General features: G+C 35.8%; 1 protein-coding gene across 1 annotated transcript in view; it reads right to left on the bottom strand.

The window, feature by feature from the left end:
- Positions 1 to 16681, bottom strand: part of DNAJC1 (DnaJ heat shock protein family (Hsp40) member C1) — a 207015-nt gene that overhangs the window by 92055 nt on the left and 98279 nt on the right. The window contains exon 8 of the mRNA XM_025463991.3: positions 7255 to 7418. Coding sequence (XP_025319776.1) covers positions 7255 to 7418 — 164 coding nt within the window. The remainder of the gene's footprint in view (positions 1 to 7254; positions 7419 to 16681) is intronic.

The raw sequence follows: 16681 nt of genomic DNA, 5'->3' as shown, positions 1-16681 counted from the left end.
CCGGGGTGCCCCCAAATGAGCTATTTCTTGATAAGAACAACAATCTTTCTATACAGAATTTAATGTAATGAACATAAAGATACTGGACTTGATAAAAGAGTGGACATACTCAGTGAGGACTTCAATAAAGTGATAAAAAATATTAAAAAAGAACCAGACAGAGCTGAAGAATTCAATAACTGAAATTAAAAACTCACTAGAGATAATCAACGACAGATCAGAGGATGTAGGGGTCCCTGGGTGGCTCAGTTGGTAAAGCATTGAACTCTTGATTCTGGGTCAGGGTCATGAGATTAGCCTCAAGTAAGGCTCCACACTGGGCATGGAGCCAGCTTGAGAGTCTCTCTCCCAAAAAAAAAAAAAAAAAAAAAAAGAGAGTCTCTCCTTCACAAAAAAAAAAAAAAAAAAAAAAAAAAAAAAAATCCCCCAAACAAAAACCAACTCGAAGATATAGAATGGTTCATTAATTTGGAAAAGAAGGTAATAGAAAGCAACCAAACTGAGCAGGAAAAAGAAAAAATAATAAAAAATAAGAATAGGTTAAGGGAATGCTTCAATATCATCAAGCAGAATAACACTCATAGGAACCTCAGGAGGAAAAGAGAAAGAAAAGAGGGCAGAGAACTTATTTAAAGAAATAATAGCTAAGGGCGCCTGGGTGGCTCAGTTGGTTAAGTGGCTACCTTTGGGTCAGGTCATGATTCCAGGATCCTGGGATCAAGCCCCATGTTGGGCACAGTGTGGAGTCTGCTTCCCCCTCTTCCTCTGCTCCTTCCCTCTACTTGTGTTCTCTCTCAAATAAGTAAATAAAATAAATTTTAAAAAAAGAAATAATATCTGAAAATTTCCCTAATCTGGGAAGGAAACAGATGTCTAGGTCTGGAAAGCACAAAGCCCACAGCAAGATGAACCCAAGGAGGCTCATACCAAGACATATTATGAAAATGGCAAAAAGTAATGTTAAAGAAGGAATTTTTTTATTTTAATTTTTAAAATAGGGTATTTTTGTTTTATTATTTTTTTAAAAATATTTTTTATTGGAGTTCGATTTGCCAACATATAACACCTAGTGCTCATCCTGTCAAGTGCTCCCCCTCAGTGCCTGTCACCCAGTCACCCCATACCCCCGCCCACCTTCCCTTCCACTACCCCTTGTTCATTTCCCAGAGTTAGGAGTCTCTCATGTTCTGTCACCCTCTCTGATATTCCCCATTAATTTTCTCTCCTTTCCCCTTTAATCCCTTTCACTATTTATATTCCCCAAATGAATGAAACCATATAATGTTTGTCCTTCTTCACTCAGCATAATACCCTCCAATTCTATCCACATTGAAGCAAATGGTGGGTATCTGTTGTTTCTAATGGCTGAGTAATATTCCATGGTATACATATACCACATCTTCTTTATCCATTCATCTTTCGATGGACACCAAGGCTCCTTCCACAGTTTGGCTGTTGTGGACATTGCTGCTAGAAACATTGGGGTGCAGGTGTCTCAGTTTTTCACTGCATCTGTATCTTTGGGGAAAATCCCCAGTAATTGCTGGGTCATAGGGTAGCTCTATTTTTAACTCTTTGAGGAACCTCCTCAGAGTTTTCCACAGTGGCTACACCAATTCACATTCCCACCAACAGTACAAGAGGGTTCCCCTTTCTCCACATCTTCTCCAACATTTGTTGTTTAAAGAGGGATTTTTAAAAATTTCTTCTTATTGGAGTTCAATTTGCCAACATATAGCATAACACCCAGTGCTCATCCCATCAGGGCCCCCTCAGTGCCCATCACCCAGTCACCCCAACGCCCCGCCCACCTCCCTTTCCACCTCCCCTTGTTTGTTTCCCAGAGTTAGGAGTCTCTCATGTTTTGTCATAAAGAGGAAATTTTTAAAGCAGTAAGAGAAAACAGTTACATACCATGTGCTTCCCACCAGCCCCCCGCCACCCTGCGCCGAAACAAACAAACAAACAAACAAACAAACAAACAAAAACAACCCTATAAGTTTACCAGCTGATTTTTTTAGCAGAAACTTTTCAGGCCAGAAGAAAGTGGTATGATATATTCAGGGGCTGAAAAGAAAAAAGACCTACAACCAAGAATACTCTATTTTGTAAGGTTATCATTCACAACAGAAGGAGAGATAGTTTGCCAGACAAAAGTTTAAGTTCATCACCACTAAACCAGCCTTAAAAAAAATGTTAAAGAAATCTTTAAATGGAAAGAAATGGCCATAACTAGAAGAAGTTTATGAAAGGAAAAAATTTCACAGGTAAAAGCAAACATATAGTAAATATAATAGATCATTTTATAAAGCCAGTACAGAGGTTAAAATGCAAAAGTAGTAAAATTACCTATATCTACAAAAACTAATCAAGGGATACACAAAATAAAAAGATGTAAATAAAATATGACATCATATACATAAAATGTGGGAGTATAAAAATTTAGAACATGTATGAACTTAAGCCAATTAATTAATTAATTAATTAATTTTTAAAGATTTCATTTATTTATTCATGAGAGACAGAGAGAGAGTGAGAAGGAGGGGCAGAGACATAGGTAGAGGGAGAATCAGGCTCCCCATAGGGAGCCTGGTGTGGGACTCGATCCCAGGAATCCTGGGATCACAACTTAAGCCAAAGGCAGATGCTCGACCACTGAGCCACCCAGGTGCCCACCACCATCAATTTAATATACACTGCAATATATATAAGATACTATATATGAACCTGATAGTAACCAGAAATCTGTAAACTCATAAGAGATACACCAAAAATAAAGGAAGAGAATTAAAGTATAATGCTAAAGAAGGCCATCAAATTATAAGGAAGAGAGAAAGAAGGAAGCGAAAGACTACAAAAACAATCAGAAAACAATTAACAAAACAGCAATACATACTTATCAATAATTATTTTAAATGTAAATAGACTAAATGTTCCAATAAGAAGACCTAGGGTGACTATATGGATTAAAAAACAAGACTCAGCTAGATGCTGCCTATAAGAGACTCACTTCAGACTTAACAGACTGAAAGTGAAGGGACAGAAAAATATATACTATACAAATGGAAGTGAAGAAAAGCTGGGATAACAATGTTTATATCAGACAAAATAGTCTTTAAAACAAAGACTGCAGCAAGTGACACAGAAGGGCATTACATAAAGATAAAAGAATCAACCCAATGAGAGGTTATAGCCAATGTAAATATATATATGTACCACCCTAAATAGGAGCTTCTCTCACTTCTTTCATTCAACATAGTCCTGGAAGTCCCTGCTGCAGCAATCAGACAATATAAAGAAATAAAAGGCATCCAAATAGGTAATAAGTAAAACTCATTATTTGTGCATGACATGATACTATGTTTACATAACATATAACATTGTTTATCAATTATACTTCAATTAAAAAAAAGCACAGCAAACTGCAGCATGGACCACAGCTCCTCACTGCCTGTATGTACCCCCCTATTACCCCCTATTCCACAGCTCCTCACTGCCTGTAAAAATAATAACTGATTTCTAATCCAGGTAGGAGCAGAGTGAGCTAATTTGCGAAGAATTACAATTATTTGTTCTAACCTGTCTGGTGGGGCTCCCTGGATTACTGGTTCAAAAAGCTTGTCTTTATTTTTCCTAAATCAAAGCTGGTCTAATTCTAAAGCTGCTTCCCTGGAGGCATTTGTTGAAACCTCTTACAAGCTAGTATATTAACTACTGCTGACTGAGGTGACAGAAAACAGTTGGGAAAACAACAGATTAATCAAAAAGCTTGGAAGGAAAGGCTGAGGAATGAGATGCTCTGACATTCCCGGGAATCTAGAACTCCATGTGCCATGTTCAGGGCTGTGAGATGCTCAGAAAAGACCTGAAAACAATAAAGGTTCTCACTAGCTGATGACCTTGAATATCTTTGGAAACAGAAGGTAAAGGGTAAGGCAGAGTTGTAAACTGCTTGGCTGAGTATGGAAGGCAATCTCCAATACATACACAGAAATCATGGCAAAGACTGGAAGAATTTTGGGCTCTAGGCATTTAAGGAAACTCTGTCCAATTACTAGCTGATCACTATGCTAATGAAACAGAATTCAGCAGCCACATATGACAAAAAAAAAAAAATACAGACTTCATAAAATTAGTTAAAAAAAAAAAAAACACTAAACAAACAGCTACAATTAGACCAAATAACAACAAATCCTAGAAAGGAGAGAGAATCTGGTTTCCAAAGTTGCCAACTTATAATATTCATAGTATCTTCAATAGCAACAACAAAAATTACAAGGCCTGTAAAGAAAAAAAGGGAGTATGTGCCATACAAAGGAATAAAGAAATAGAAACCGTGCCTGAGGGAGACCAATGTACTTTCTAGATGATAGCTCTGAATCTATTTTAAATATGTTCAACAAACTAAGGAAAACAAAAGAAAAGAAAATGTTTACACAACGACGCATATGTGGATGTCCACAACATCTTTGTTTATCACAGCCAAAAAGGAAAATCAACCAAAATCAACCAGTATATTAGCTGTTGAGTGGATAAACAGTATGTGATAGATCGATACAATGGAATATTATTCAACTATAAGAAGAAATGAAATACTGTTAAATGCTACAGCATGGATGAACCTTGAAAACATTGTATGAAGCCAAACACAAAAGAGCACATATTGCATGATTCTAATTACATGGAATGTCTACAAGAGGCAAAACCATAGGGACAGAACGTAGATCAGCGGTTGTCATGGAAGAGGAAAGCTGAGAATTGGAACTAACTGCTAACAGGGAGACGGTTATTTTACTTTTTTTGGTGTGATGAAAAAGTTCTCAAATTAGATACCAGTTATGGTTGCACAACATAGAAAAGAGACTAAGTAACCACTAAAGTGTATGCTTCACTTTTAAATGGTGAATTTTATGTGAAATATATCTCAAAAATTGTATAAAAAGCTGGCAACATACATCATATTTAATAATGAAATAAAATTTTAATAAATAATTTCAATGATGAAATAAAAGGTTTCAGTGATGGAATTTTTTTTTTTAAAGATTTTATTTATTTATTCATGACAGAGAGGCAGAGACACAGGCAGAGGGAGAAGCAGGCTCCATGCAGGGAGCCTGACATGGGACTCGATCCCAGGTCTCCAGGATCACACCCTGGGCCAAAGGCAGTGCTAAAACGCTGAGCCACCCAGGCTGCCCTAGTGATGGAAGTTTTTTATTTTGGAAATTGTTATCATCACTTTTATTCTATATGTATTAGAGATTCTAAATAGCACAAAAGAAAAAAAATGTATAACCTATAAATAGAAAACACGAAAAGTTGCATCACATTATTATAATTTTTTAAAAATGTAAATGAATGGATTTATTAATGGTTTTTAGGATCAATCCTGTCTGGATGTCAATTCTTCCAAAATTAATGTATATATATTCAATATACTCCAAGTTGAGTATTTCAGCTGAATAATCTGTGGAAAATGACAAGCTACTTTAAAAATTTGTATGAAAACACAAATTGGCAACCTTATAGAAGGGAAACTGAGCTGGAAAATTATTGCACCAGGTACTTATTATAAAGTTACAGTAATTAGTACTATATGGTATTGGCATAAGATGCACAAGTAGATTAACAGAACAAAGTAGAAAGCCTGAAAACAGTTATAAACACACAGTTATAAACACTTGTTTTGTGATAAAGACAGTATTTGTAGAGCTGCAGGAAGCAGTATTTTTATTAAGTGAGTCAACTGATTTGGAAAACTTTTGAAGAAAAATTACATTTAAACATTATTTCACCCCAAACACAAAAATAAATTCCAGGAGATTATTGATCTAAATGTGAGAAACAGAACATGAGGTTTGTAGTATTATCTTTATGACTTTGAGGTAGGAAAAGATTTCTTAAACAAAACACCAAATATGGGAAAGGAAAGGAAAAGTATGATTGAAATTAGTAACTCTGGTCATCAATAGATACCATTAAGCGAGTGAAAGGGCAAGCCAGAATGGGATAAAATATGTGAAGATCTGTTTATGAAATATATAAAGAACTCTTTACAAATCAATATGAGAAAACATGAGCAACTCAATAAAAAAAGACTTGAAAAGATACTTCACATAGGAGAATATCAGTGTCCAATAAATGTAAGCAAAGGTGTTCATTCAATCTTATTGATCAAAGAATATGCAAATTAATTCATAATTAGATATCACTTTATACCTACCAGAATGGTTAAAATATAAAAGACTTGACCAAGTGTTGGCAAGAATGTAGAGTTACTGGAATTTTCATATCCTGCTGCTGAAGTATAAATTGATAACAACATTTAAAAAAACTGTTTACAAGTAAAGTTGAGCAATGACCTGCAACTTAACTCCCAAAATAGAAATTTACACATATGTATACTAAAAGTACAATAATGTTCACAGGAAAATTATTTATGGTAGCCAAAAACTGGAAAAAATACAAACTTTTAACAAAAAATTCTGCTATATTTCTAAATGAACTAGTACATATTAATGAAAATGAACAACCTACTGCTATACACAATAATGGAAAAATCTTACAAATACAATGCCAAATGGAGGGAAGGAGATGCAAAAGAGTACACATGGAATGTGTTATGGACTGAATGTTTGTGTTCCCCCCAAATCATGTTGAAATCCTAACCCCCAATGTGATATTAGGAGGTAGGGCCTTTGGAAGATGATTAGGTCATGAGGGTGGAGCCCTCATGAATGGGATTAGTGCCCTTATAAAAGAGACCCCAGAGAGCTCTCTCACCTCTTCTGCCATGTGAGGACACAGCGAGAATACTGCTGTCTATGAATTAGGAAGAGTGCCCTCACCAGACACCGAATCTGCCGGCGTCTTGATCTTGGACTTCCCAGTCTTCAGAACTGTGAGAAATAAATGTTTGTTGTTTAAGCCACCCAGTCTATTATATTTTTGTTCTAGCAGCCTGAATGGACTAAAACAGGAGATTCCATTTAGAAACTTCAAACAGCAGGTAAAACTAATCTATGATGTTAGAAGTTAGGATATTTTTATCTTTGTGGAAGGAAAGGAAGGTAGAAACCAGGAAGAAGAATGAGGGAGGCTTCTGGACAATGGCAATGTTCTACATATCTTCTTGATCTTGGCAACAGTTAACTTGGTTCACCTTGTGACAATTCACTGAGCTGTATATTTTTACATTTTATGTCCTTTTCTGTATTTTACTTAAGTAAAAGAGATTTTTAAAAGTTTATTTACCTGTTTTTTCTGTGTTTTGTTTCTGTTTTCCAGCCAATCATCCATTTGTTCCTCAATTTCTTCTATAGAAGTTCCATGATCATAAGATTGAATATATGCACTTTCTAAAGGCGTATATACAGGAAATTCAGGTTTTGGTTTTTTTACTTTAACTTTCTTCTGTTCTAAAAAAATGTTTAAGAGAATTATTGGGATTTCTTAAGACTAGAAAAAGAATTTTTAACATTTTATTCATACACTGTATCTAGAAAAAAACATAAATATTGTTCTTTCATCAAAACAATTTTTTTTTATATAAGTATTTTTTTTTAATTTATTTATTCAGAGAGAGAGAGAGAGAGAGACTGAGAGGCAGAGACACAGGCAGAGGGAGAAGCGGGCTCCATGCAGGGAGCCCGACACGGGACTTGATCCTGGGTCTCCAGGATCAGACCCCGGGCTGCAGGCAGCACTAAACCGCTGCGCCACCGGCGGTGCCCCAAAACAGAATTATATACAATGGGATATAACTCAGTCATAAAATGGAATGAAATCTTGCCACTTGCAACAATATGGATGGACCTCAAGGGCATCATGCTACATGAAATAAGTCAGAGAAAGACAAATATATGATCTCTCTCATATGGGGAACCTTAACAAAGCCAAACAAAAACCAAACACACCCCTCCCCCAAAACCCAGCTTATAGATACAGAGAACAGATTGGTGGTTGTCAGAGGCAGGTGTGGGAGTGAAGAAGTGGGTGAGGACATTACAAAAAATTACAATTGTTTTGCTATAAATAGCTAGGTGTTTTATTGTGCATTAGCTACTGCATTGTTTTTAAATGAAACTCACAGATACAATGAGATGATGATCACAATATAACCACTCTATCAGTTTGTATATATCTTTAGTTTTCAAAGTACTTTTTATGAAACATTTCTTACATGAAAAGAACTCAGTCATAATAGTGACATGATATTGGGTAAGTAACTTAACCCTTAGAACAAATGTCTATTTTCTCATTTGTAAAAGGAAGCTAAATCTAATCTTATAAAATTGATGTACAGAAAACTATAAACCCTAACATACTACTTGGTGCAAAAGTGGCTCCTAATAGTATATACATTCATCTTTTCAATATTTTAACAAGCGCAAAATGTAATCTGATGGCATCGGGGGTAGTTATCAATAGATGGCTATCAAATGGCCCCTTCATTAAATCTGTTTTGATTACAGGGTCAGTATTAAGAAGCTACTCCATTCTTAATTGCTATTAGTCAAATTCCATATAGTCAAATTTCTTATAACCATATTTCACCATTGTGTGTGCATGTGTGTTCACATATTCTATAATGCTGATGTAGTAAAATTAATACAATATTGTCATAGGAATAAATTCTAGAACAAAGAATCCATAAACATTTCAATTCAATGGGAAAAGGATTTAATAAATTATGCTGGCACAACTGAATATACATTTGAAAGAAAACTGGACATAATCTTACACAATACACAAAAATAAATCCCAGTTGGATAAGAGCCTTGAGGGGGAACCTGGGTGGCTCAGTCGGTTAAGCATCTGCCTTAGGCTCAGGTCATGATCCCAGCGTTCTGGGATCAAGCCCCATGTTGGGCTCCCTGCACAGTGGGGAGCCTGCTTCTTCCTCTCTCTCTGCCCCTCCTCTTGCTTGTAGTTTTTTTTCTCTCTCTTAAATAAAATCTTAAAAAGAAACCCTTGACTTAAAAAGCCCAAACAATAAACATATTGTGAAAAAAATCTAAAATACTGCATGTATTATTTAAAGGATAAGGAAATCTTAACTGAGACTGAAACACAGATGCTATAAAAGATAAAGGAGAGAATAAACAAATCATGAGAGAATTAATATATTTGAAAAGGATATTTACAATTTAGAATACAAACAGAAGACTGATAATACAGAACATTTAAAGAGATGTTATAAATTGAGAGGATAAACACCCACCCAAAAAAAAAAAAAAAGGGCAAAGTTCACAAAAGAACAAATCCAAGTGGCCAGGAAACAAGATACACCCTCTAAAGTTTAAAGAAATTGGGGGATCCCTGGGTGGCGCAGCGGTTTGGCGCCTGCCTTTGGCCCAGGGCGCGGTCCTGGATATCCGGGATCGAATCCCACGTCGGGCTCCCGGTGCATGGAGCCTGCTTCTCCCTCTGCCTGTGTCTCTGCCTCTCTCTCTCTCTCACTGTGTGCCTATCATAAATAAATAAAAGTTTAAAAAAAAAAAAAGAAATTGGGATGCCTGGGGGGCTCAGCAGTTGAGCGTCTGTCTGCTTTTGGCTCAGGGTGTGATCTTGGGGTCCCAGGATAGAGTCCCGCATTGGGCTCCCTTCGTGGAGCCTGCTTCTCCCTCTGCTTGTGTCTCTGCCTCTCTCTCTCTCTGTCTCTCGTGAATAAATAAATAAAATCTTTAAAAGAAAAAAAGCTTAAAGAAATGCAAACTGAAGTAATAACATGATATGATTTTATACCTATTATATGAGCAGAAATCTAAAAATCTAATAAAAGATACTGTTGGTAGGGAAAGGGCCATCTCTACATTGGTGGTAGAAATGTGAACTATTACATTACAGCCTTTTGGGAAGTGATCTAAGAGAACCTATTAAAATTAAAAAAAAAAAAAAATCTTCTCTCCAGCAATTCCCCCAGAAATAAAAGCATAGAGACAATGAAGCAAAAGAGATGGGGGTCGCCTGGATGGCTCCCTCAGTTAAGAGTCTGTCTTCAGCTCAGGTCATGATCTATTGGGATGGAGTCCTGTACTGGGCTTCCTGCTCAGTGGGATGTCTGCTTCTTCCTCTCCTTTTGTCCCTTCCCCTACCTCATGCTCCCTCCCCCCTCTAATAAAGTTTTTTAAAAAAAGAGAAGGAACATCTCAGTAAAAAATAAATAATAAAAATGAATGTATAGTTTTACAAAGTTGCAGATATAAATATAAAACAAAATTTAAACATTATAAAACATAAATCTGAAAATACAATTTTTGAAACCAATAAACAAACCACAGCTTAAAATATTCATTGATTTCTCGCTACTTTAATAATAATATAGGGCTAAGACTGTAGCATCCAACATTTTGCACTTGACAAAATTTTTCATATATATTAAAAATAAAAACGTGTTTTCAAACATGTCTAAGTGAAAAAGAAGACTTCTATTTGTTAACTACAACTATCTTTCCTGCAAATTTCTAGTTTTAATAAACTGTATGTAATTAGTATGGGCCCAGCTATGAATTTTGGTGTTAATAAACATATCCTTATATATAGTTCATCCAAGAAAAACAAATCTAAGATTTTTTTTTTTTAGCAGCATGATGAATCTTATAAGGAAAATTCTGAGTTAAATAAAGAATACAGAGTATTTTTGCTAGAAAAGTAATTATTATTGAAATTTGGTAAGTTATGGGCTTCAGGTTAAGATAGATTGATTTTTTTTTTTTTTAAGATTTTATTTATCCATGAGAGAGAGAGAGAGAAACATAGGCAGAGAGAGAAGCAGGCTCCAGGGAGCCTGATGTGGGACTTGATCATGGGACTCTAAGACTCCTGGGCCGAAGGCAGGGGCTCAACCACTGAGTCACCCAGGTGTCCCAAGATAGGTTGATTCTTAATGACAAGCCTGACCAAGGCTAGAAACAAAAACTAACTGACCAACCAAACAACAAAATCCAAAATAAATTTAGAAAGGGAAGTAAAACAAACCCATAACACATTAAGTGTCTAGTGACTGAAGAGAGAAATGGTTTCCTTTCAAAAGAAAAATTTATTCAACATGATTGTCAAAGGAATAAGAAATGAGCCAAATATCATCCTAAGGGAGCCCTTCCATTTGATGCTTTCATTCAACAAAACAACACAGAGTTCGGGTAGAGGAACAAAAACCAAAAAAACAAAAAACTCTGGCATAAGTAGCCTGCCTTTTCATATACTTGGAAACTGACACTAAACAATTCAACTAATGAGTTAGCTACTTAGATCAAATACTTCCTGTCACACATTGCAAAAGTGTTTACTATGCTAAGACACATTTGCTGAATAGTAATTTGGGCTCTTTGATCATGAACCTGCAGATATTCTTCAGGTCTTGATTAACACTTGTACCTCTATGGTTTTGAAAACAGTGGAGAAGAGTTTAAACTGAGCAAAGTCGTAACATCTTAACTTATTACCTTCTTTTTCTAGCAGACACAGAGAATTTCTCTTTGGAAACGCTTAGACAATAGTGCAACAGATATTAATGAAATGGAACTTGGAAGAGGAAAAGGAAGGAAGTTTTTAAATCAGTTTTGAGCACTATACTTAAAATATGGAACTGAAAAACTAGATTATATCAGAAAAGTTATCAGAATGGTAAGGAGTTTTGAAATCATGTCATTAATATGAATACTGGTAGAAAAGTGAGAAAACAAGTCAGAAAAACTAGATTCTGTATCTTTTGTCACTTGCCAATACATTAGTATTTATTTCACATGATTTATCGCTAAGTCTCCACCTATAAAATGAAATATCTGCTCTACCTAACTCACAGCACAGGTCCAGAAATTAAATCTTGACTTATACAGGAATGTGCTCTAAATATTTTTTTTAAAGATTTTATCTATTTATTCATGAAAGACACAGAGAGAGAGAGAGAGAGAGAGAGAGAGAGAGAGAGGCAGAGACACAGGCAGAGGGAGAAGCAGGCTCCATGCAGGGAGCCCTACATGGGACTAAATCCCGGGTCCCCAGGATCACACCCTGGGCCAAAGGCAGTGCTAAACTGCTGAGCCACCTGGGCAGCCCAATGTGCTCTAAATATTAAGGAGAGAGGGAACTATGTGCTAAACTAAGCTCTTGATAAAACTCCCTTCACTTCCACCTGCTTCTTCCAGTGTAGCTCCTATTCCTTTGACCTACTGGGGTCCTAAACCTTGGAGTCATCAACTCCCCTTTCTCCCTTACATCCTGTAAGAAATCTAGTAGGAAATCTTGTCGCTAATTTCAAAATACATTAAGAATTCCATTTCTTCACTTTTATCACCCTGATCCAAGCTATCACCACCTCTTGTCTGGATTACTAAAACAGCTCCCAACTGGTTGGTCTCCTTGTTTCAAGTCCTTGTTTCAGTGTGTTCTTAGCCTCACAGTCAGACTTCTTAGAACATGTATCAAATCATGTCACTCCTCTGCTCGATCTTCCTAGAACTTCCCATGTCAGACTAAAAGTCAGGTTCTTACAGTATAAGGCTCTCAGTGATTTATGCCTCCTATCCCCACCCCATTCATCATTTCTCTAACCTCATTTTAATACTCTCCAGACTCCTTACTATTCCTCAAGAACATAAAACTATCATCCATTGCTTCTACTTGAGGCAATCCATTGCCTCATCTCCCTTGAGGGCTTTGCTCAAATGTCTCTTTATTACTGAGTCCTTCCTTGTCCACCTTATTTAAATTGCAACAGGCCTGCCACATCCATATATACATACATACATGTACTCCCCATCATTCTTCCTTTTTACTTTTTATTTCAGTATTGGTCATTTATCATTACTTATCTTGTTGATTCTTTCTATGTGGGTTAAAACCACTAAAATTTTATACCCCCTTCCACATTTTATGTAGATTATGTCATATATCTTTTTATTTGTGTATCCCTTGATTAGTTTTTGTAGATATAGTTGATTTTACTACTTTTGCATTTTAATGTCCACAATGGTAAAAAGACCAGTCCCCTACAATGTCAGCAGAGGCGAGGTGGGGAGCTGTAAGTAGGCATTCTTGCCTATCCCAGCAAAGGGATATCAGCTGAGTGTCATCAGTCTGGCAAGCGAGAACACCCATACCTGCCCAACCCTAACAAGATCCACAAGCACCCTTTCTTTCAGCTATAAAACAGGACATGGACGTCCACCCCTACCTGAGGGCAGCAACTCTCCCCTTTCGCAACTCAACTACAGCACTGTCAGAAAACATCACTTAAACAAGATTCAGAGTATAATACCCCAAAAGTCCAAGGTTTTTTTTTTTTTTTTAAGATTTTTATTTATTTGAGAGAGAGAGAAAGAGTGTGAACATGAGCAGGGGGAGGGGCAGAGGGAGATGGAGAAGGCTCCCTGCTGAGCAGTAAGACTGCTCAGTAAGTAAGACTCTGGGCTCCATCCCAGGGCCCTGTGATCATGAAGTCACCAGAAGGCAGACACTTAACTGACTGAATCACCCAGGCGCCCCCTAATGTCCAAGTTTAAATTTAAAAAAATCCCTCATCATACCAAGAACCAAGAGTATCTCAATTTGAATGAAAAAGATAATTAATAAGATGAAAGGGAGATCCAAAGTATCTGATAGACTTTTAGAGCAGCCATACAAAAATAGTTTGATAAGTAATAATGGGCATTCTCAAAACAAATGAAGAAATAAAAAGTCAATAGCAAAGACACAGAAGACATACCAAAACACTAATGGAAATATCAGAACCAAAAATGTGCCATATAAAATTAAAAATTTAATGATTGAGAACTCAAAAGAAAAATGGAATAGAGAAAGTAGTTAACTTGGAGACAGAATGAAAGAAATTGCCAAATCTGAAAAACAGAGAAAATAAATTTAAAAAATTAAAAAAAAAAGAGCGTTGGAAACTTTAGGAACTATAACACTCCATTACACAACAGCAGAATACACATTCTCTTCAAATGCCCATGAGATATATGCTAAGCTAGACCATAAAACACACCTCAATAGATTTAAATGAATTGAGATCATAAAGAATGAGTTTTCTGACAAAAATAAAATCAAATAAAAAATCAATAACAGAAAGATAACAGGAAAATCCCCAAATACTTGGAAACTAAACAGCATACTTAAATAATTCAGGAATCAAATACTGAACTGAATCAATGAAAATATGATGTATCAAAATATGTTGGACACAGCCAAAACAGTGCTGAGAGAGGAATTTAAAGCACTAAAAACTTACATTAGAAAAGATGAAAAGCCTCAACACCATAATCCACATCAAAAACAAACAAGCTCAAGAAAGCAGAAGGAAAATAAGAGCAGAAAGAAATGAAAGAGAAAACAAAAAGCAATAGATAAAAAATCAGTGAAACAAAGAACTAGTTCTTTGAAAAGATCAATAAAAATGACAAACACCTGGCGAAACTGACAAAAAAAGAGAAATTACCAGTTTTAGCACCAAAACAGGAGAAATCACTACAAGACATACAGACATTGCAAGGATAAATTAGTATGAGAAACAACTATACACACATAAATTTGACAATTTATTTTTTTTTAAGATTTTACTTATTTATTCATGAGAGACACAGAGAGAGAGAAAGAGAGGCAGAGACACAGGCAGAGGGAGAAGCAGGCTCCATGCAGGGAGCCCGATGTGGGACTCGATCCCGGGTCTCCAGGATCACGCCCTGGGCTGAAGGCAGCACTAAACCGCTGAGCCACTTGGCCTGCCCAAATTTGACAATTTATTTTATTTTATTTATTTTTTTTATTTTTATTTATTTATGATAGTCACACACACAGAGAGAGAGAGAGAGTCAGAGACATAGGCAGAGGGAGAAGCAGGCTCCAAGCACCGGGAGCCCGACGTGGGATTCGATCCCGAGTCTCCAGGATCACGCCCTGGACCAAAGGCAGGCGCCAAACCGCTGCGCCACCCAGGGATCCCAAATTTGACAATTTAGATGGAATTGATCAATTGCTTGAAAAAATACAAACTATCTCAACTCACTCTTAAAACAGATATGTAAAATAGGTATTGAATAGCCCTGTAATTACAAAGGAAATTTACTTTGTAATTTAAAACTCCTAAAATAGAAATATCCCATCTTAAATGGTCCCACCAGAGAATTCTACCAAATTAACACCAACAGTCTCTTTCAGAAAACAGGAGAATGCTTCCCAATTCCTTATATGATGTTACTTTGATACCAAAATCAAACAAAGACGGTACAAAAAGAGAAAACTATAGACCAATTTCTCTCATATAGGTGCAAAAATCTTTAGTAAAATATCAGTAAATAGAATTTAGCAATATATAAAAATAACTATATACTATGGCTACATGGTACTTACTGCAGGGATGCAATTCTAGTTAAATATTCAATATTCAATCAATATTGTCCGCCAAATTAACAAGCAAAGAAATATCACATGATCATATTAATGGAAACAAAAAAATTAACAAAATTCAGTATCTAACAAGACATGCACAGGACTGGTATGCTAAAAACTGTAAAGCACTGAAGAAAGAGACCAAGAAGATATAAATGGATGAAGAGACCGTGTTCATAGATTAAAGGACTCCAGATAGTAAGTATCAATTCTCTACAAATTGATATACAAGTCTGACATATCAATTCTCTACAAATTGATATACAAGTTTGACATAATAATTCTTATAAAAATTTCAGCAACACTGTAGATATATACAAGATTATTCTAAAATTTACATATAAATGCAAAGGAACTAGGATAACTAAAACATTTTGAAAAAGAATAGGAATGTGAGAAGAATCACTCTATGTGATTTTTTTAAAAAGATTTTATTTATTTATTCATGAGAGACACAGAGAGAGAGGCAGAGACATAGGCAGAGGGAGAAGCAGGCTCCATGCAGGAAGCCCGATGTGGGACTTGATCCTGGAATCCAGGGATCATGCCAGCCAAAGGCAGATGCTCAACTGATGAGCCACCCAGGCGTCCCGGATTTTAAGACTTACTGTAGAGCCACAATAATCAAGACTGTCACAGTGGCAAAAGGAGAGAGATGTAGATGAATAGAACAGAATAGAAAATTTAGAACCCTATGCAATAAGGCCAACTGATTTTTGACAAAAGATGCAGACGCAATTTACTTTTTGAATAGTTTAAAAAAAATAGTGTTAGAAAAGCTGGCTATACATCCATAGGCAAAAAAAACCCTTTAACCTAAACCTCCTTATAGAAAATTAACTCAAAATGGATCATAGATTTAAATGTAAAACAAAACTATAAAACTTTTACCAGAAAATATGGGAGAAAGTATTTAGAGTATGGCTTGGTGAAGAGTTTTTAAAAATAACATAGAAAGCCTGATTAAAAAAATAGCAACAACAACAAAAAATAGCAACAATAAATTGGACTTCATCATAATTAAAAGCTTTTGCTTCGTGAATATTAAGAAGACGAAAAGCGACAAATTGGAAGAAAACATCTGTAAGCCACATATCTGAAAAAGGAATCATATCTAGGTTATATAAAGGACTCTCAAACTTAACAGTTAAAAAAAAAATCCAATTTGAAAATAAGCCAAAGGCATAAAGAGTTTACTGTAAAGGACATGCAGATGGCAAATAAGCACATGAATGTTTCAACATAACTGGCCATTAAGGATATGCAAATTAAGTTCATGATGAGATATCTC

The sequence above is a fragment of the Canis lupus genome, chromosome 2 (assembly GCF_003254725.2).
Source record: "Canis lupus dingo isolate Sandy chromosome 2, ASM325472v2, whole genome shotgun sequence".
In the NCBI taxonomy this organism is placed as follows: Eukaryota; Metazoa; Chordata; class Mammalia; order Carnivora; family Canidae; genus Canis; species Canis lupus.
The sequence above is the reverse complement of the archived record's forward strand: the minus strand, read 5'-3'. Positions and strand labels throughout refer to the sequence as shown.